General features: G+C 40.8%; 1 protein-coding gene across 2 annotated transcripts in view; it reads right to left on the bottom strand.

Moving 5' to 3' along the window:
• The window catches only part of WASL (WASP like actin nucleation promoting factor), a 503,517-nt gene that overhangs the window by 262,132 nt on the left and 217,913 nt on the right, over positions 1 to 23,472 (bottom strand). The window contains exon 5 of one of the 2 annotated variants that reach the window (XM_053716658.1): positions 22,954 to 22,977. The exons of the other annotated variant lie outside the window; for it this stretch is intronic. Within the exon in view, the coding sequence (XP_053572633.1) occupies positions 22,954 to 22,977 (24 nt within the window). The remainder of the gene's footprint in view (positions 1 to 22,953; positions 22,978 to 23,472) is intronic. 2 annotated transcript variants of the gene reach the window in all.

The following is a 23,472-nucleotide window of genomic DNA, read 5'->3' as shown; positions in this document are numbered from 1 at the left end:
GAATAGTAGTTCTCTTAGCCAGAGTAGAAATAGCCCCTTCAACTTTGGGCACCGTTCGCCATGACTACTTAATGGAGTCAGCCACAGGAAACATTTTCTTAAAAAGACAGGAGACAGGGAAAATGGAATCCCTGGTCTCTCCCATTCCTGAATAATTATTTCCGCAGCATGGTCTGGCATGGGAAACACCTCCCCTGAGGCAGGAACATCAAAGTATTTTTTATTTTTAAATAATTTTTATTGAGGTATTAAAGAATAGCACACAGTCAATCAATACATTACATTGTTCAGAGAGTATATATTATTTTTTCCGACTAAACATGAAGTAAAATGGACAGGCATTAAGAAATAACAGAAGCAATACAAAAAATGACCCTCTATAGAGGTCATTGCCATGTCAGATAATATGTTAAAATATAGAAATAGAATAGTCTGTAGTCTGAAACATTAAGTAAGCAAAGTCGTACCTCATTTTAATTTTTTGGTTCCTGTTCTATGTGTAAAAAATCATATATCCCCTTCAAAAATGATCACACAACTAGATAAATATTATCCCCAAGTGAACAGTAAGTGAGGGTCTCTCATGGAACCCTTAAATATTATCTATGGGCTAAGGGGTATACCAGGGGGGAAAAAATATACAAATTCGGTTTTCTAAGGAAGTATTTTCCTATGCTTACTCAGTAAGCCTTGCCTTGACTGGGGGGGGGGGGGGGACTGGTTTGGCGGGACATTATACATTATTATGGAGGCTAAAATAACTATATAATCATAGGCTGGAATGTCATCTTCACTCTGTACAGCAACTCAAATTACACATTTAAATAGTTTTCTATAAATGCTAGCTAATATTGGACTAACAACTGCAATCATGCATTCTCTTTATAGTGTGCGTGAGCATAATTTCCCATTCTAGATGGGTGTAGAAGGGAAAGTTGCCACCGCTAGGTGGCATCCCAAGGGTAAAAAAACAATAAGGTTAAGGAATTGGAAAGAGAAATTGGGCTGTCTATATATAAATATATGCGCTAAAAAACATAATTTATGCTTACCTGATAAATTCCTTTCTCCTGTAGTGTAGTCAGTCCACGGGTCATCATTACTTATGGGATATTAACTCCTCCCCAACAGGAAGTGCAAGAGGATCACCCAAGCAGAGCTGCTATATAGCTCCTCCCCTCTACGTCACACCCAGTCATTCGACCGAGAACCAAACGAGAAAGGAGAAACTATAGGGTGCAGTGGTGACTGGAGTATAATTTAAAATTTAGACCTGCCATAAAAAACAGGGCGGGCCGTGGACTGACTACACTACAGGAGAAAGGAATTTATCAGGTAAGCATAAATTATGTTTTCTCCTGTTAAGTGTAGTCAGTCCACGGGTCATCATTACTTATGGGATACCAATACCAAAGCTAAAGTACACGGATGACGGGAGGGACAGGCAGGATCTTTATACGGAAGGAACCACTGCCTGAAGAACCTTTCTCCCAAAAACAGCCTCCGAAGAAGCAAAAGTGTCAAATTTGTAAAATTTGGAAAAAGTATGAAGAGAAGACCAAGTTGCAGCCTTGCAAATCTGTTCAACAGAGGCCTCATTCTTAAAGGCCCAAGTGGAAGCCACAGCTCTAGTAGAATGAGCTGTAATCCTTTCAGGAGGTTGCTGTCCAGCAGTCTCATAGGCTAAACGTATTATGCTACGAAGCCAAAAGGATAGAGAGGTAGCAGATGCTTTTTGACCTCTCCTCTGTCCAGAATAAACGACAAACAGGGAAGAAGTTTGGCGAAAATCTTTAGTTGCCTGTAAATAAAATTTCAGGGCACGGACTACGTCCAGATTGTGTAGAAGTCGTTCCTTCTTTGAAGAAGGGTTAGGGCACAATGATGGAACAACAATCTCTTGATTGATATTCTTGTTAGTAACTACCTTAGGTAAGAACCCAGGTTTAGTACGCAGAACTACCTTATCTGAATGAAAAATCAGATAAGGAGAATCACAATGTAAGGCTGATAACTCAGAGACTCTACGAGCTGAGGAAATAGCCATTAAAAACAGAACTTTCCAAGATAACAACTTGATATCAATGGAATGAAGGGGTTCAAACGGAACACCCTGTAAAACGTTAAGAACTAAGTTTAAGCTCCACGGTGGAGCTACAGTCTTAAACACAGGCTTAATCCTAGCCAAAGCCTGACAAAAAGCCTGAACGTCTGGAACTTCTGACAGACGTTTGTGTAAAAGGATGGACAGAGCTGAGATCTGTCCCTTTAAAGAACTTGCAGATAAACCCTTTTCTAAACCCTCTTGTAGAAAAGACAATATCCTAGGAATCCTAACCTTACTCCATGAGTAACTCTTGGATTCGCACCAGTGTAAGTATTTACGCCAAATCTTATGGTAATCCTAGCCTGTATTAAGGTATCGATTACTGACTCCGAAAATCCATGCTTTGATAAAATCAAGCGTTCAATTTCCATGCAGTCAGCTTCAGAGAAATTAGATTTTGATGTTTGAAAGGACCCTGAATTAGAAGGTCCTGTCTCAGAGGCAGAGACCAAGGTGGACAGGATGACATGTCCACTAGATCTGCATACCAGGTCCTGCGTGGCCACGCAGGCGCTATTAGAATCACAGATGCTTTCTCCTGTTTGATCCTGGCAATCAAACGAGGAAGCATCGGGAAGGGTGGAAACACATAAGCCATCCCGAAGGTCCAAGGTGCTGTCAAAGCATCTACCAGGACCGCTCCCGGGTCCCTGGACCTGGACCCGTAGCAAGGAAGCTTGGCGTTCTGGCGAGACGCCATGAGATCCATATCTGGTTTGCCCAAACGTCGAAGTATTTGGGCAAAGACCTCCGGATGAAGTTCCCACTCCCCCGGATGAAAAGTCTGGCGACTTAGGAAATCCGCCTCCCAGTTCTCCACTCCTGGAATGTGGATCGCTGACAGGTGGCAAGAGTGAGACTCTGCCCAGCGAATTATCTTTGATACTTCCATCATCGCTAGGGAACTCCTTGTCCCTCCTTGATGGTTGATGTAAGCTACAGTCGTGATGTTGTCCGACTGAAACCTGATGAACCTCCGAGTTGTTAACTAAGGCCAAGCCAGAAGGGCATTGAGAACTGCTCTCAATTCCAGAATGTTTATTGGAAGGAGACTCTCCTCCTGAGTCCATGATCCCTGAGCCTTCAGGGAATTCCAGACAGCGCCCCAACCTAGTAGGCTGGCGTCTGTTGTTACAATTGTCCAGTCTGGCCTGCTGAAGGGCATCCCCCTGGACAGATGTGGCCGAGAAAGCCACCATAGAAGAGAATTTCTGGTCTCTTGATCCAGATTCAGAGTAGGGGACAAATCTGAGTAATCCCCATTCCACTGACTTAGCATGCACAATTACAGCGGTCTGAGATGCAGGCGTGCAAAAGGAACTATGTCCATTGCCGCTACCATTAAGCCGATTACCTCCATGCATTGAGCCACTGACGGGTGTTGAATGGAATGAAGGACACGGCAAACATTTTGAAGCTTTGTTAACCTGTCTTCTGTCAGGTAAATCTTCATTTCTACAGAATCTATAAGAGTCCCCAAGAAGGGAACTCTTGTGAGTGGTAAGAGAGAACTCTTCTCTTCGTTCACTTTCCACCCATGCGACCTTAGAAATGCCAGTACTAACTCTGTATGAGACTTGGCAGTTTGAAAGCTTGACGCTTGTATCAGAATGTCATCTAGGTACGGAGCCACCGAAATTCCTCGCGGTCTTAGTACCGCCAGAAGAGAGCCCAGAACCTTTGTGAAGATTCTTGGAGCCGTAGCCAACCCGAATGGAAGAGCTACAAACTGGTAATGCCTGTCTAGGAAGGCAAACCTTAGATACCGGTAATGTTCTTTGTGAATCGGTATGTGAAGGTAAGCATCCTTTAAATCCACTGTGGTCATGTACTGACCTCTTTGGATCATGGGTAAGATTGTCCGAATAGTTTCCATTTTGAACGATGGAACTCTTAGGAATTTGTTTAGGATCTTTAAATCCAAGATTGGTCTGAAGGTTCCCTCTTTCTTGGGAACCACGAACAGATTTGAGTAAAACCCTTGTCCGTGTTCCGACCGCGGAACCGGATGGATCACTCCCATTAGTAAAAGATCTTGTACACAGCGTAGAAATGCCTCTTTCTTTATCTGGTTTGTTGACAACCTTGAAAAATGAAATCTCCCTTTTGGGGGAGAAGCTTTGAAGTCCAGAAGATATCCCTGAGATATGATCTCTAACGCCCAGGGATCCTGGACATCTCTTGCCCAAGCCTGGGCGAAGAGAGAAAGTCTGCCCCCCACTAGATCCGTTCCCGGATCGGGGGCCCTCACTTCATGCTGTCTTAGGGGCAGCAGCAGGTTTTCTGGCCTGCTTAGGTTTCCAGCCTTGTCTGTAGCGAGCAACAGCTCCTTCCTGTTTTGGAGCAGAGGAAGTTGATGCTGCTCCTGCCTTGAAGTTACGAAAGGCATGAAAATTAGACTGTCTAGCCCTAGGTTTGGCTCTGTCTTGAGGCAGGGCATGGCCTTTACCTCCTGTAATATCAGCGATAATTTCTTTCAAACCGGGCCCAAATAAAGTCTGCCCCTTGAAAGGTATGTTAAGTAATTTAGATTTAGAAGTAACATCAGCTGACCAGGATTTTAGCCACAGTGCCCTGCGTGCCTGAATGGCGAATCCGGAATTCTTAGCCGTAAGTTTAGTTAAATGTACTACGGCATCAGAAATAAATGAATTAGCTAGCTTAAGGGTTTTAAGCTTGTGTGAAATCTCATCTATTGGCGCTGAGTCAAGGGTCTCTTCCAGAGACTCAAACCAAAATGCTGCCGCAGCGGTGACAGGCGCAATGCATGCAAGGGGTTGCAATATAAAACCTTGTTGAACAAACATTTTCTTAAGGTAACCCTCTAACTTTTTATCCATTGGATCTGAAAAAGCACAGCTATCCTCCACCGGGATAGTGGTACGCTTAGCTAAAGTAGAAACTGCTCCCTCCACCTTAGGGACCGTTTGCCATAAGTCCCGTGTGGTGGCGTCTATTGGAAACATTTTTCTGAATATAGGAGGGGGTGAGAAAGGCACACCGGGTCTATCCCACTCCTTAGTAACAATTTCAGTAAGTCTCTTAGGTATAGGAAAAACGTCAGTACTCGTCGGTACTGCAAAATATTTATCCAACCTACACATTTTCTCTGGGATTGCAACTGTGTTACAATCATTCAGAGCCGCTAATACCTCCCCTAGCAGTACACGGAGGTTTTCTAGCTTAAACTTAAAATTTGAAATGTCTGAATCCAGTCTATTTGGATCAGATCCGTCACCCGCAGAATGAAGCTCTCCGTCCTCATGTTCTGCAAATTGTGACGCAGTATCAGACATGGCCCTAGCATTATCAGCGCACTCTATTCTCACCCCAGAGTGATCTCGTTTACCCCTAAGTTCTGGCAATTTAGACAAAACTTCAGTCATAACATTAGCCATGTCCTGTAGAGTGATTTGTAATGGCCGCCCTGATGTACTTGGCGTTACAATATCACGCACCTCCCGAGCGGGAGATGCAGGTACTGACACGTGAGGCAAGTTAGTCGGCATAACTTCCCCCTCGTTGTCTGGTGAATGATGTTCAACATGTACAGATTGATTTTTATTTAAAGTAGCATCAATGAAATTAGTACATAAATTTCTATTGGGCTCCACCTTGGCTTTTGCACATATTGCACAGAGAGATTCCTCTGAGTCAGACATGTTTAACAAACTAGCAATTAGACTAGCAAGCTTGGAAATACTTTTCAACTAAATTTACAAGCAATATGTAAAAAGTTACTGTGCCTTTAAGAAGCACAGAAAAAAACTATGACAGTTGAATAACAATGAACCGGATTAGTTATAAAAACCAAATTTACCCGGTAAAAGCATAAATTTAGCAAAGGATTGCACTCATTAGCAATGGATGATTAACCCTTAATATCAGAAAAAACGTATAATAATTGAAAATATAAGCGTTTTTATCACAGTCAAAGCACAGTCTCACAGGTCTGCTGTGAGTAATTACCTCCCTCAAAATAAGTTTTGAAGACCCCTGAGCTCTGTGGAGACGTTCTGGATCATGCAGGGAGAGAAGGCAGACTTGTGACTGAATTTTTGATGCGTAGCAAAAGCGCCAAAATAGACCCCTCCCACTCACATACAACAGTGAGGGAAGCTCAGTGAAACTGTTTTAATTTAAAATAAACGACAGCCATGTGGAAAATAACGCCCAAAACAATTTTTCACCAAGTACCTCAGATAATTAAACGATTTAACATGCCAGCAAACGTTTAAAATCTAATTTATGAAATGTCATTAAAAGCCTGCTGCTAGTCGTTCACACTGCAAGTTAGGCTAAAAGTTATATGCATACAGTATTATCCCAGTGAAGTGCCATTCCCCAGAATACTGAAGTGTAAACATACATACATATCAGCCTGATACCAGTTGCTACTACTGCATTTAAGGCTGTACTTACATTATATCGGTATTGGCAGTATTTTCTCAGTCAATTCCATTCCTTAGAAAATAATATACTGCAACATACCTCTTTGCAGGTGAACCTGCCCGCTGTCCCCTGATCTGAAGTTTACCTCACTCCTCAGAATGGCCGAGAACAGCAAATGGATCTTAGTTACGTCGGCTAAGATCATACAAAACTCAGGTAGATTCTTCTTCAAATTCTGCCTGAGAAGAAAACAACACACTCCGGTGCCGTTTAAAATAAACTTTTGATTGAAGATATAAAAACTAAGTATAATCACCACAGTCCTCTCACACATCCTATCTATTAGTTGGGTGCAAGAGAATGACTGGGTGTGACGTAGAGGGGAGGAGCTATATAGCAGCTCTGCTTGGGTGATCCTCTTGCACTTCCTGTTGGGGAGGAGTTAATATCCCATAAGTAATGATGACCCGTGGACTGACTACACTTAACAGGAGAAATAAAAACAGGCAATCTATGGGTAACCCCAATTATGTCATCTAGAAAACTTAGGCATTGTCCACAAGTACTCTTTAGCATATTCTTTTGCCACAAGGGTATGGGCCCTATATGCTACGGCAAAGTCTTTAAAGGGACATTAAACACTAAATACATGCTAGATAGAATGATGCATTCAAAGAAAAGATTAGTCCATGACTAACATGTAGATGTATTTTTTAAAGTTTCATTAGTTGTTTAAAAAGGGACAAAATCAGTGTAAAGTTTTAGTGTCTATAAAACACTGGGAGCTGCCATGTTGTAACTTGTGTTACCTTCTCTGCTGTGGCCAATTAGGGTCAGTTATAAATAGGTCACTAGAGTGTGCAGCCAATGGTTGTGCTGGATTTAACAGTGTTCTGCACTTCCATTTCTAAAAGGAACTGAAAAGCTCGCAATTTCAGAATGGAATTACAGGCAAAGAGGACAAAATAAATAATGAAAGTATATTGCAGAGTTGTTTTATATATACAATTTATCATTTTATATTACCATCTGAAAAGTGTTTAATGTCCCTTTAATGTTCCAGTAGTAAGTAGAATCTAATATATAACTATCACAATAAAGTGCCTTGTATCTGCCAGTTTCATAGTACTATAGATATATTGTGTTTGCCTTAAAGTCTTGCATGATATCCAAATACTTTTATACCTTAAGATAGGGTATAAAGACCTTAAAGGGACAGTCAAGTCCAAAAAAAACTCATGTTTTCAATAGGAAATACAATTTTAAACAACTTCCCAATTTACTTTTATCACCAAATTTGCTTTGTTCTCTTGATATTCTTAGTTGAAAGCTAAAACTAGGAGGTTCATATGCTAATTTCTTAGACCTTGAAGACTGCCTCTAATCTGAATACATTTTGACCACTAGAGGGCATTAGTTCACATGTTTCATATAGATAACATTGAGCTAATGCACGTAAAGTGACCTAGGACTGAGCACTGATTGGCTAAACCGCATGTCTGTCAAAAGAACTGAAATAAGGGGGCAGTCAGCATAAGCTTAGATACAAGATAATTACAGAGGTAAAACGTGTATTATAACTGTGTTGGTTATGCAAAACTGGGGAATGGGTAATAAAGGGATTATCTTTATTTTTAAACAACAAAAATTCTGGTGTTGACTGTCCCTTTAACCTTTTGTAATCCTCCAAGTTTAAAGGGACACTGAACCCAAATTTTTTTCTTTCGTGATTCAGATAGAGCATGCAATTTTAAGCAACTTTCTAATTTACTCCTATTATCACATTTTCTTCATTCTCTTGGTATCTTTATTTGAAATGCAAGAATGTAAGTTTAGATGCCGGCCCATTTTTGGTGAACAACCTGGGTTGTTCTTGCTGATTGGTGGATAAATTCATCCACCAATGAATAACTGCTTTCCAGGGTTCTGAACCAAACAAATAGCTTAGATGCCTTCTTTTTCAAATAAACATAACAAGAGAACAAAGAAAAATTGATAATAGGCGTAAATTAGAAAGTTGCTTAAAATTGCATGGTCTATCTGACTCATGAAAGAAAAAATGTGGGTTCAGTGTCCCTTTAACTGTATGTTACATATCAGCATTCTTATTCTTTCCCTAAAGGATATCAGAGAGAATCCAGCTGCTGATTCATCTAGCTGACTTTGAGGCTATGAAAACCTAGTGATATCTATCCTTCTCACTTAAGAATATTACGTGTTGCTAATAGCCTCAATTTAAATAAGTTAAAAGCTTTGATAACCAAGAAATTAACTGGGCATTAAATATATATATGGTAGAGGTACCAGACCTCAAAAACAATTAACTCACTAAAAGTAGTATATAAAAGGCCATAATCCTTTTCGTGTCATAGGGAATATGGTATTTGTCAGAGTCTAAAATTAAAGGGAAATATGTGCTATACACAGTCGCTGCCTCGGTTGCCATATAAAAGAGAACAGATCTAATTGATTATAGTATTGTTGCATGGTCGCTTATCACATTAAGTCAGAAATTGAGCTTAATACAACTAGTAATGCTAGATCTAGTGATAAATATATACATCACGTTATCTGAGTAATACAAACATAGACTAGAGATTATAACAAGGTACTATATCATATGCACACCAGAATTGCCATTTTTCAGTAATATTTGCAAATGTATTAGGTCAACCTATAAGGTCGTCATATAAAGTATAAAACAAACTTACACAATGGAGGGATCCTAAAATCAAATATTAACATGTATGACCCTATCTAATGCCAATTCTGCACTGTTTGAGTGGTTTGGCTTTCATTCTTAGAAAAGATATCCTATTGGACCTAGGACTCAGAATTAAACACTAACGTTGGTCAGTATAACACACTGGATAACTAAGTGCTTAGAAGCATCACTCAGCAGGTTAAAGAAAATGTTGTCTAATGTTAACTGCTATGTACTAGGTTGTGTGAAAGGCTAAGAGCCACTGGAAGGTAATTTTCAGATGAACTGTACCTGTAGCAACAAGATTATATAAACAATAAAAAATATTAACTTGTAATATTATATACAGCTATAAATAATTTCTACTCTTTACTGGGCATCATAACTATGTAGATTAAGAACTATGTAGATTAAGTAGCTCAAGTAAACAATTTCAACATAACACAGTAAGTATGAAGTAAAGGTAGGTAAAAGGCTTCCACATAGATTAGACAACTTTTATCTGATCAGACTGAAAAGTCCTCATAAAAAGCATGTCTTATGTGCTGTGTAGGACTATCTCACTCTCAACTTTGGAAGTTATCTATGTCCAGAACTCTGGGTAGGGTTAGAATCAAACATCCAACAACGGACTCCTATATGGTATGACTTGCAGAGTGGATACCTAGGCCTGAGATCCCTCGTATGGTTAGGGGAATCCTGTATAAATCAGTCAAATGGAAATAAGCTCTGTCCCAAATCGAATTAGCGTAGTCTCCAGACCTGATGAGTGGGGCAAGGTTAGCTTGATGTAGATTTAAACCTATTCCGCCTTTCAGAACATCTCCAGAAATTAGCTGAACAACGCATCTCTCTGTTGTGATCAGAGTATTGATGGCCATCAGCACACTGTCTGGGCTAGGCAGAGAAATTGCGGTAAGTGTGCCTCTTCCTTTTATCCGCTACGCCCAAACCAATTTAAGCGACTCATTAGCTTTAATATAGCTATTCTTTGGGGGCCATGTGATCAACGTGGAATAATGAAGCCCAAACTGTATATCCATATCGGAGGTGATCGCTTTATAGATCCCAGAGAGTGCTGCTTCTGATGTAGCCACATGCTCAGACAAGGTCTGCAAACTGGCTTGTTGCATATCCCATAGAGAGCTACTTATTCCAGGGATCATTACAGCCTGAGATTCCTCTGTTAGCCCCGTCAAAATTTTAACCTCCGCTTCTGAACACTCAGGTCCATCTAACAGATGGGATATAGGCACGGCTCGCCACTCCTGAAAGATCGGCACATTATCGACTGCTACACAAGCAGTCATGGCGGGAGTAAACCAGGTTTCCATTTCTCTAGTGAAGATCCTGAAATAATCCGATATCTCGGTGCTCAAAGTAGCAAATATTACGTCAATTTTAGTCTCCATATTTGAGTGAAGAGATATCAGTTCAGAGAACTCTAAATCAGTCCAGGGTATGGTGATAATGTTAGCTGCAGATAGCCTTGTGGCCCTACTGTCAAGGAATATGGTTAGGAATATAATGCAGCTCCAAAACTCTGTAGCATGACAATGGAGCTAGTATACATGGTTTAGATATAGATAGGAGCTCCAGACAACAAATTCCATATGTTAGCCCCTAAAAACAAAATTTATGCTTACCTGATAAATTTATTTCTCTTGTGGTGTATCCAGTCCACGGATCATCCATTACTTGTGGGATATTCTCCTTCCCAACAGGAAGCTGCAAGAGGATCACCCACAGCAGAGCTCTCTATATAGCTCCTCCCCTAACTGCCACTACCAGTCATTCGACCGAAGACAAGCAAGAGAAAGGAGAAACTATAGGGTGCAGTGGTGACTGTAGTTTAAAAATAAAAAACACCAGCCTTAAAATGACAGGGCGGGCCGTGGACTGGATACACCACAAGAGAAATAAATTTATCAGGTAAGCATAAATTTTGTTTTCTCTTGTAAGGTGTATCCAGTCCACGGATCATCCATTACTTGTGGGATACCAATACCAAAGCTATAGGACACGGATGAAGGGAGGGACAAGGCAGGCGCTTAAACGGAAGGCACCACTGCCTGCAAGACCTTTCTCCCAAAAATAGCCTCCGAAGAAGCAAAAGTATCAAATTTATAGAATTTTGAAAAAGTATGAAGCGAAGACCAAGTCGCCGCCTTACAAATCTGTTCAACAGAAGCCTCATTTTTAAAAGCCCATGTGGAAGCTACCGCTCTAGTAGAATGAGCTGTAATCCTTTCAGGAGGCTGCTGGCCAGCAGTCTCATAAGCTAAGCGTATTATACTCCTTAGCCAAAAAGAAAGAGAGGTTGCCGAAGCCTTTTGGCCTCTCCTCTGTCCAGAGTAGACAACAAACAATGCAGATGTTTGACGAAAATCTTTAGTAGCTTGTAAATAAAACTTTAAAGCACGAACCAAGTCAAGATTGTGTAAAAGACGTTCCTTCTTGGAAAAGAAGGATTAGGACACAGTGACGGTACAACAATCTCCTGATTGATATTTTTATTAGATACCACCTTAGGTAGAAAACCAGGTTTGGTACGTAACACTACCTTATCTGCATGAAAAATGAGATAAGGGGAATCACATTGTAAAGCAGATAACTCCGAAACTCTTCGAGCCGAGGAGATAGCTACTAAAAACAGAACCTTCCAAGATAAGAGCTTAATATCTATGGAATGCAAAGGTTCAAACGGAACCCCTTGAAGAACTTTAAGAACTAAATTTAAACTCCAAGGCGGAGCAACAGGTTTAAACACAGGCTTGATTCTGACTAAAGCCTGACAAAACGCCTGCACGTCTGGAACCTCAGCCAGACGTTTGTGCAAAAGAATAGACAGAGCAGAAATCTGTCCCATTAAGGAACTAGCTGACAAACCCTTCTCCAATCCTTCTTGGAGAAAAGATAATATCCTAGGAATCCTGACCTTACTCCATGAGTAACCCTTGGATTCACACCAATGAAGATATTTACACCATATCTTATGATAGATTTTCCTGGTGACAGGCTTTCGCGCCTGTATTAAGGGATCAATGACCGACTCAGAGAAACCACGCTTTGATAAAATCAAGTGTTCAATCTCCAAGCAGTCAGCCGCAGAGAAATTAGATTTGGATGGTTGAAAGGACCCTGAAGTAGAAGGTCCTGTCTCAGAGGCAGAGTCCATGGTGGAAAGGATGACATGTCCACCAGATTTGCATACCAAGTCCTGCGTGGCCACGCAGGTGCTATCAAAATTACTGATGCTCTCTCCTGCTTGATCTTGGCAATCAGATGAGGGAGCAGAGGAAACGGTGGAAACACATAAGCCAGGTTGAAGGACCAAGGCGCTGCTAGAGCATCTATCAGCGCTGCCTTGGGATCCCTGGACCTGGATCCGTAACAAGGAAGCTTGGCGTTCTGGCAAGACGCCATGAGATCCAGTTCTGGTTTGCCCCGATGTTGAATCAACTGTGCAAACACCTCCGGATGGAGCTCCCACTCCCCCGGATGAAAAGTCTGTCGACTTAGAAAATCTGCCTCCCAGTTCTCTACTCCTGGGATATGGATAGCTGATAGATGGCAAGAGTGAATCTCTGCCCATCGAATTATCTTTGAAACCTCCAACATCGCTAGGGAACTCCTTGTTCCCCCTTGATGGTTGATGTAAGCTACAGTCGTGATGTTGTCCGACTGAAATCTGATGAACCTCACTACCGCTAGCTGAGGCCAAGCCTGAAGAGCATTGAATATCGCTCTTAGTTCCAGAATGTTTATTGGAAGGAGTGCCTCCTCCTGAGTCCACGACCCCTGAGCCTTCAGAGAGTTTCAGACTGCACCCCAGCCCAGAAGGCTGGCATCTGTTGTTACTATTGTCCAATCTGGCCTGCGGAAGGTCATACCTTTGGACAGATGGACCCGAGATAGCCACCAGAGAAGAGAATCCCTGGTCTCTTGATCCAGATTTAGTAGAGGGGACAAATCTGTGTAATCCCCATTCCACTGACTGAGCATGCAGAGTTGCAGCGGTCTGAGATGTAGGCGGGCAAACGGAACTATGTCCATTGCTGCTACCATTAAGCCGACTACTTCCATACACTGAGCCACCGAAGGGCGAGAAGTATAATAAAGAACACGGCAGGAATTTAGAAGTTTTGACAACCTGTCCTCTGTCAGGTAAATCCTCATTTCTACAGAATCTATCAGAGTTCCCAGGAAGGAAACTCTTGTGAGAGGGGATAGAGAACTCTTTTTTTCGTTCACTTTCCACCCATGAGACCTCAGGAATGCCAGAACAATGTCCGTATGGGACTTGGCAATTTGGAAATTCGACGCCTGTATCAGAATTTCGTCTAAGTAAGGGGCTACTGCTATGCCCCGCGGCCTTAGGACCGCCAGAAGTGACCCCAGAACCTTCGTAAAGATTCTTGGTGCCGTAGCTAACCCAAAGGGAAGAGCCACAAACTGGTAATGCCTGTCTAGGAAGGCGAACCTGAGAAACCGATGATTTGTGTATCGGAATGTGAAGATAAGCATCCTTTAAGTCCACGGTAGTCATGTTTGACCCTCCTGGATCATAGGTAGGATGGTTCGAATAGTCTCCATCTTGAAAGATGGGACCCTGAGAAATTTGTTTAGGATCTTGAGATCTAAGATTGGTCTGAAGGTTCCCTCTTTCTTGGGAACCACAAAGAGATTTGAATAGAAGCCTTGCCCCTGTTCCACCTTTGGAACTGGGTGGATCACTCCCATAACTAGGAGGTCTTGAACACAATGTAAGAATGCCTCTCTCTTTATCTGGTCTGCAGATAATTGTGAGAGGTGAAATCTTCCTTTTGGGGAAGAAGCTTTGAAGTCCAGAAGATATCCCTGGGACACAATTTCCAACGCCCAGGGATCCTGGACATCTCTTGCCCAAGCCTAGGCAAAGAGAGAAAGTCTGCCCCCTACTAGATCCGTTACCGGATCGGGGGCTGATCTTTCATGCTGTCTTAGAGGCAGCAGCAGGCTTCTTGGCCTGCTTACCTTTATTCCAGGCCTGGTTAGGTCTCCAGACCGGCTTGGACTGGGCAAAATTTCCCTCTTGTTTTGTATTAGAGGAAGTTGATGCCGCGCTCGTCTTAAAGTTACGAAAGGCACGAAAATTAGTTTGTTTGGTCCATAATTTATTAGACCTATCCTGAGGAAGAGCATGACCTTTTCCTCCAGTAATATCAGAAATGATCTCCTTCAGTCCAGGCCCGAATAGGGTCTGCCCCTTGAAGGGAATGTTGAGAAGCTTAGACTTTGAAGTAACGTCAGCTGACCAGGATTTAAGCCATAGCGCCCTACGCGCCTGAATAGCAAAACCTGAGTTCTTAGCCGTTAGTTTGGTTAAATGACCAACGGCGTCAGAAACAAATGAATTGGCTAGCTTAAGCGCTTTAAGCTTGTCAAGTATATCATCCAATGGAGTTTCTACCTGTAAGGCCTCTTCCAGAGACTTAAACCAGAAGGCCGCAGCAGCAGTGACCGGGGCAATGCATGCAAGAGGCTAAAGAATAAAACCCTGTTGAATAAACATTTTCTTAAGGTAACCCTCTAACTTTTTATCCATTGGATCTAGGAAAGCACAACTGTCCTCGACGGGGATAGTTGTACGCTTAGCTAGGGTAGAAACTGCTCCCTCCACCTTAGGGACCGTTTGCCATAAGTCCCGTGTAGCGGCATCTATTGGAAACATTTTCTTAAAAACAGGAGGGGGAGAGAACGGTACACCTGGTCTATCCCATTCCTTAGTAATAATTTCTGAAAACCTCTTAGGTATTGGAAAAACATCAGTGTAAACAGGCACTGCATAGTATTTATCCAATCTACACAATTTCTCTGGCACTATAATGGTGTCACAGTCATCCAGAGTAGCTAAAACCTCCCTGAGCAACACGCGGAGGTATTCAAGCTTAAATTTAAATGTTGACATATCAGAATCAGGTTGAAGCATCTTCCCTGAGTCAGAAAAATCACCCACAGATAGAAGCTCTCCTGCCTCAGCTTCTGCATATTGTGAGGGGATATCAGACATAGCTACTAAAGCGTCAGAATGCTCTGTATTTCTCCTAGCCCCAGAGCTGTCTCGCTTTCCTTGTAACCCTGGTAGTTTGGCCAATACCGCTGTAAGGGTATGGTCCATTACTGCCGCCATGTCTTGTAAAGTAAACGCCATGGGCGCGCTAGATGTACTTGGCGCCTCTTGAGCGGGCGTCCCTTGAGCGGGAGTCAAAGGTTCTGACACGTGGGGCGAGTTAGTCGGCATAACTTCCCCCTTGTCAGTTTCCTCTGGTGATAAATCTTTTAAAGCCAGAATATGATCTTTATAACTTAAAGTAAAATCAGTACATTTGGTACACATTCTAAGAGGGGGTTCCACAATGGCTTCTAAACATAATGAACAAGGAGTTTCCTCTATGTCAGACATGTTTAAACAGACTAGCAATGAGACCAGCAAGCTTGGAAAACACTTTAATAAATGTAAACAAGCAAAAAATAAAAACGGTACTGTGCCTTTAAGAGAAACAAAAAAAGTCAGAAATTGAAAAACAGTTATAAAAAGCAGTAAATCTTACGAAATTTTTACAGTGTATAATAGGCTAACAGAGCATTGCACCCACTTGCTAATGGATGATTAACCCCTTAGTTTCAAAACCGGATCAAAAAAACGATATAAACGTTTTTTAACAGTCACAACAAACTGTCACAGCTCTGCTGTGGCCCTACCTGCCCATACGACGACTTTGGAAGGCACAAAAACCCTTTGGAGAGGTCCTAAGTGTTCATGGGACTCCTTCAGGAAAACTGGATGTCTCAAACTGCAAAATCGAATGCGCATTTAGGCGCGAAAATAGGCCCCTACCAAACTGTATTCACAGTGAGAGGGCCTAACAAAACTATCCCTAGGCAAAATCTAGCCAGCCATGTGGAAAAAACTGGGCCCCAATAAAGTTTTATCACCAATATGTAAAAAAAAAACATTTAAACACTTCCAGCAAACGTTATCTATTTTTCAGTAATGTGAGAAGTAATAAGAATATTACCTTTTACAGCAAGCATGATACTAGTTGTTATTAAATCACTGTAATCAGGCTTACCTTAAATAAATCCGGTATTAACAGCATTTTCTAGCATATTCATTTCTCTCGAAAAATTTAAACTGCACATACCTCATAGCAGGAGACCCTGCACGCCTTCCCCCAGCTGAAGTTACCTCATCTCTTCAGTTATGTGTGAGAACAGCAATGGATCTTAGTTACAATCTGCTAAGATCATCAAAAACCACAGGCAGACTCTTCTTCAACTTTCTGCCTGAGGCTAAAACAGTACAACTCCGGTACCATTTGAAAATAACAAACTTTTGATTGAAGATAAACTAAATAAATTCACCACATCTCTCTAGCTACTTCCTTTGTCGAGAGATGCAAGAGAATGACTGGTAGTGGCAGTTAGGGGAGGAGCTATATAGACAGCTCTGCTGTGGGTGATCCTCTTGCAGCTTCCTGTTGGGAAGGAGAATATCCCACAAGTAATGGATGATCCGTGGACTGGATACACCTTACAAGAGAAATCTTGTTTGTACCCAGGAGCTCCTGATAAGTGTGACCCTGTTGCTTCAACAGTTAGCTCCGCCCCCCCCCCCCCGAACATCAAAGTATTAAGTTTACAAGATTTCCTAGGGTTGACGACAGGGGTATCAGAGTCGTCCAAGGTAGCCAAAACCTCCTTTAATAAAACACAGAGGTGTTCAAGCTTAAATCTGAAGGATACAACCTTCAGCATCAGACGAAGGACTTACACTGTCTGAATCTGAGATTTCACCTTCAGAGGCTACTGACTTATCTTCTCATCAGACTTATGAGAAAGGGCAATCTGTGTAGCTAAGACTGGAACAGACGCCTTACTTTCTGATTCTTTCATTTTCCTATTGCGTCTTCCCTGAAGCATAGGAATGGCAGCTAATGCCTCAGATACCGCAGAGGATACCTGGGCAGAAATTTCTGCTTGCAAATACACTCCTCCAGGAGATTGTGAGGAACCGCAGGGCACTGTATGTGGCACCATTAAGGCTTGGGACGGTTGAGAAGAAAGCTGTGGCAAGGTCTGAACAGCATCTTCCTGAGAGACATTTGGCTCAGACATAAAAAGCTTATCTTTATTTTTAACTATTCTCTCAATGCAAAAGGAACAAAGTTGCATGGGAGGTAACACTTGGCTATCCAAGTAAAGGATACATATGTCTACAACCGGAGGATTCTGAACCATTATGAACGATATATAAAAATGATTTATAACTGTCCCTTTAAGAAAAACGGTAGCAGTAAAAACAGTACGCTTTTAAGCCGTTAAGGACTCAAGTAAAATAAGAGACTTTGCTACTTATAAACTTTATGCTGGAATTTTGCTCCAAAAATCCCCAAACACCTCCACACCTCAGTCTAAACTGAAGTGCTTACCTGACACCCTCAGCGACGGCTATCAGATATTGCCAGTCCGAATATGCAAGAGCTAAACCTTCTAACTCTCAGACTAAAATGCGACTGACTTCAGCGTCTGCACCGGAACGGCTGATTATGTGACCGACAACTAAGTTGTGCCACTAGTCTTAAAGGCACGCAACTAGCCGGAAGAGAAGGGGCCAAAATGAAACATTTTCCTGTAGCACTCAGCTACAGGAACGGGAAAGTAAAAAACATCTCATAAGTGAAAGCTTTGTCATAAAGAGTTAGTTTAAAAAACGGAACCCCTAAAAAAAAAAAACACGTCTGTAAGCCAAATAAAGTTTTTAAGCTCTCTTGTCTCTCCACATAAAACAGTGCCTGCAACTGCCAATTTTAACCCTAGGGCAGCAACAACATTAGGAAAATGCAGCAAGGCCCACCTCACAAGTTCCTAACTGCTTTAAAGTCACCACTACTCTACTGAAGAGAGTGACGTGGAACACACTAAACCCAGAGCATAGGAAAGATCAGAGCAAACCTACCTCCATTGTTATTAATTTTATTGGGAGTCTATATACAAGAAAATGTTCAAATTAACAGTCTCAAGTTTTGTCTTGCAGGAAGAAAAAAAACAAAGTGGTTTCCTCGTTTCCCCCAGTAATACATATGGTAGATTGTTTTTCATGAACTTTTAATTTTTTTTTTTAATTTTAAGAACATTGTATAAATATTTCTAATGTGGTTTAGCATAGGGTTTTTATGTATAATGTTGAGTGTTTTTAATGAATTGCATAAAGTTAGACTAGGAATTGACAGTCCTAGGAAAGTACAGAAGAGCTTGTATCGCAGAGGGAATGATTATTCCAAAGGGATGGAAGGGATGGTGGGCAGAATTTTTTCTGCAAGGTTTCCGCTCCCACTGTGTTCTTTGGTACAACTAGAAAATGGGGTAACACAGGAGAAGAAAAAGTGGGTGAATGTGGTGACATAGCTTAGAGATGTTATTCCTGGAATTAAAACACCAGGTCTTTTTCATACAAGAAATCCTCCCCGTCCCCTGATACACCTTTATATTTTCTAGGCAAGGTTTTTGACCTACTTTAAGGCTACTTCCATATAGCCTTTGAATGGCATATGATAGACCACTACCTATTGAATTTTACATAAAATTGTAAAACCAGATTCGTTTCTTCTCTCTTCTCATCCCCCTCCTGCTGTAGATAGCTGGTTTTGGACAAAGAGAAAAAACACACACAGAATTTGGAAATTAATCTACCTTCTTTTTCTGGGATAAATTCTCTGTGATTAATTTATTTAGTTAGCAGTTTTGCACAAATTAAAGTTGTGGTAGCTACAGTTGCCCTGTATTAATTGGACTGTTTTGTTGTAACATTTGTGTATATTAACCTGTTAATATTCAATTTATTACAACATATTTACTGGTTCCTATTAAAACTCTGCAAAAATTATGGACGTAACGGTTAGTGTTTAATAGCTTGTATTGGTTTAGTGGTTATTCACAATTAATTATATTTAGTTAGCATTAAATAAGAAATCCATCACATTAATAACCACACAACCTAGATATTATCACAGTGTCAACCATTCAAACACTGGCTATACATATACACACACACACACACACACAGGTGGCCCTCGTTTTACAACGGTTCAATTTACAACGGTTCAATTTACACCGTTTCAGAATAACAACCTTTTTTTCAGTCATGTGATTGCTATTGAAAAGCATTGAGAAGCAGTGCATTTATTAAAATAGCCAGTAGGTGGAGCTGTCCGCTTGTGTTGCAGCTGAAATTAATCAGTTTAACCAGACCTGAGCTATCGAGCAGATTTCAAAGGAACAAGAACTTCCTGTCTATAAATCAGTCCAGTTTGGAATGCATAGAAAGAACTGTTTGCAGAAAAATGCAAGTGAAGTCTGTGTTGTGTGATTATTTTATTAGGTTTATAATGCTGTTTAGCATTTAAAGTCTTCATTTCAAAGCTTTAAAAATAATGTAATAGGTGTTACTTATGACAATTTTGAGAGAGGCCTGGAACCTATCTCCCTCACTTCCCATTGACTTACATTATAAACTGGGTTTCAATTTACAACCATTCCTTCTGGAACCTAACCCCGGCGTAAACTGAGGGCTACATACATATATATACATACATACACATACATACACATACATACACACACAGGTAGCCCTCAGTTTACACCAAGGTTAGGTTCCAGAAGGAATGGTTGTAAATCGAAAATGTAAATTGAAACCCAGTTTATAATGTAAGTCAATGGGAAGTGAGGGAGTTAGATTCCAGGCCCCTCTCAAAATTGACATAAGTAACACCTAATACATTATTTTTAAAGCTTTGAAATGAAGACTTTAAATGCTAAACAGCATTATAAACAGCATCAAATAATCACACAACACAGAATATATAATTAAACTAAGGTAAATGAACATTTGCTAAACAGCATTATAAACCTAATAAAATAATCACACAACACAGACTTTACTTGCATTTTTCTGCAAACAGTTATTTCTATGCATTCCAATCTGGACTGATTAATAGACAGGAAGATCTTGTTCCTATGAAAGCTGCTCGATAGCTCATGTCTAGCTAGACTAAATTATTCCAGCCTGTTTCTGTGCTTGGCTTTGCAAATCTTTGCTGCAACACAAGTGGACAGCTCCACCTACTGACTATTTTAATCAATGCAATGCTTCTCAATAGCAGTCACATGACTGAAAAAAAATGTTGTTATTCTGAAACAGCGCAAATTGAACCGGCGTAAACCGAGGGCCATCTGTGTGTGTGTATATATATATATATATATATATATATATATATATATATATATATATATATATATATATATATATATATATATATATATATATATATAAATCAGCAAAGTAAGGGAGTCACTCACAGGGTCTTGTAGTTAAGAACAAAGTCTTTATTGACGTTTCGGGGTTGCCCCCGTTTTCAAAATAGGCATAAAAAAAACAGACAAGTACTTACCCCCTATATACCCATACTAATCATCTAACACCCGTCAGCTGATCACGGCCATGACCGGAGCCACGTGACAATGTTGCCGTGGCAACCGGACACCAACTGCAAACAGCTGGTGTAATAAAAACAAACACAGCTGCTACGTATTAACTTGGGCCACGTTAAAGACATAGTGCAGAATCTATTAACATAGGATAGCGGGTGTGTCATGTTAATTAGCAACAGGCGTGCTACTTACTAAATACAAAATACAATGCAAGTTCAATTAGTAATCAGTTGGCTACTAGACAATTAAATGCACACAGGTAATTTACATAATGTAAAACGAACCATTATAGAGTCTAAGTATAGACATATACTGTGAGCAAATATGTAAATAAAGGTAGTCAATAACTCATTTAAAGGGTGAAGGTCTGAAAGTCATGGGCAGTATGATCCACAATCTTACAATATCTTGGATAATGAATACAAGAAAAAGCGAACCGCATACATAAAACAAAATACGATACCCACGTAAACACAAAGTTGCATGCAAAGCAAGGAGTAGTGTTATGCTAACCCGTACACCAGACACATATTCTGTATAAAGAATATACATAATAAATAACCAGTACAAAGATACTGGCCATGCATGAAAAGCACATAAGGTGTAAAATAGGTAATAAAACTAAATATCACAGCCAATTATGTATGTACGTATCACTGGCAACATAGTCCCTGAAACATGTGGCTTGTGGTGGAAGTTATATTCTAAACATACCAATATGCAATAAAAGTGTTACAAGAATGTTACAAAAACGTTTACAAAAAATCTTTACAGAAAATCTTACAAAAATCTGTAAACACCAAGTTGCATGCATATTAAGGAGCAACCGTATGTTTCATAATAAGTTGGCAATTTACTAGCCTTTATAGGCAACAATGCCAGTCCAAGTGTACATTAAGTCCCCTGGGTGTCAATGTCCCCAGGTCGAAGATCCACCTCGATTCTCTTTGGAGGAGGATTTTGGCCCTATCCCCTCCCCTAGTAAGAGGGGGGACATGGTCGATGATGATGTACTTAAGGTCAGATACCTTGTGGCCTGCTTCTAAAAAATGCCTGGCTACCGGCTGGTCAGAGGATCCTTTTTTAATGGCAGTCCGTATTGCTGACCGGTGGTTGGCCATCCTCGTCCGTAGGTCGTCCACCGTTTTGCCCACATAGAACATCCCACAAACACAATGTAGTGGGTACACTATAAAGCATGTGGTACAGGTAACACTGTGCCGGATTAAGTATTTCTTTGTTGAATAGGGGTGACTAAAGTGGTTGCCCATGGTAAGTCCCCCACATGTGGTACAGCCAAGGCATCTAAAACATCCTGGTTTGTTTTTTTAGCCAAGTCTCATTGCTATAGCATTTGATAGGATCCGTTTTAATCAGTTGGTCTCTGAGGGATTGTGTCCTGCGGTATCCAATCCGAGGTGGAGGTATGTTCTTGAAGGGTAGGTCTTTATCCGTTGTGAGCAGGTTCCAGTTGTCCCGCAGCGCTCCTGCGATGCCCTCTTTACCGGTGGTGTATGTGGTCGTGAAGGTCAATTTGTTATCTTTCATATTGTAGAGTAGTTCCCTTTGCGTATCCTTCATTGCTTGTTCTTTACTCTCCTTCAGGCTACCTCTACGTAGCAGCTGCGTTTCTGTTTTTATTACACCAGCTGTTTGCGGTTGGCGTCCGGTTGCCACGGCAACGTTGTCACGTGACTCCGGTCACGGCCGTGATCAGCTGACGAGTGTTAGATGATTAGTATGGGTATATAGGGGGTAAGTACTTGTCTGTTTTTGTATGCCTATTTTGAAAACGGGGGCAAACCCGAAACGTCAATAAAGACTTTGCTCTTAACTACAAGACCCTGTGAGTGACTCCCTTACTTTGCTGATTTGTATTACACTTGGAGTGCACCCGGGGCTGGATTTGGGCCTTTACAATTTACCAGGAGTGCTTCTACCATCCTCCTTTGCTATATATATATATTTTTTTTTTTTTTCTATTTGTCCAGTTTGTTGAAAACAAGAATCAGTTCCAACAAAAACCCGATTTTGAGCCGCTAAAATGAACTTCTTTGAAAGGTGCTAGAAATGAGAAGTAGTCAAATAAAATCATTAAGTGCATTCTGTTAGATGCAACAAAGAAAAAGTAAAGGCTTTAATGTCCTTTTAATATATCCATATATATGTAGTTTATAAATATTTTTTTTTTACATTTAAACTATTTTACAGAACTTACCATTTGGAGGATCTCGCTTTTTATCTACAAGGAAGGAAATACAATTGTTAAATTCAAAATATTATAGGATACCATTTACTATTAATTATATGTAGAGGTTAAAGTGAATGTAAACTTGAGCATAGTCGCTCAAGTCATAGGATAGAATTTAAAAAATGAGCGAGACTTTCATTCATTAAAAGTGTAGTATATACTTATCTTCTGAGATTTGTACCTTGTAATGCCAGAATGATAAGCACCGTTCCTCCGCCCATCATATTCATCAATCCACTAATTACTGTTCCCCCCCCTCCCCCCTCGTTTGTGCAAAGGGGCTGAACACCCGGAAGGGGGGGGGGGGGGGGACAACGATTAATCGATTGTATCAATTGATGAATATGGAGCAAAGGAGGAACGGCGCTTATCATTCTGGCATTACAAGTTACAAATCTCAGAAGATAAGTATATACTGCACACTTGATGAATGAAAGTCTCATTCATTTTTTCAATTCTATCCTGTGACTTGAGCGACTATACTCA

This window comes from Bombina bombina, chromosome 6 (assembly GCF_027579735.1).
Source record: "Bombina bombina isolate aBomBom1 chromosome 6, aBomBom1.pri, whole genome shotgun sequence".
NCBI lineage: Eukaryota > Metazoa > Chordata > Amphibia > Anura > Bombinatoridae > Bombina > Bombina bombina.
This window is presented reverse-complemented; position numbering and strand designations above follow the sequence as displayed.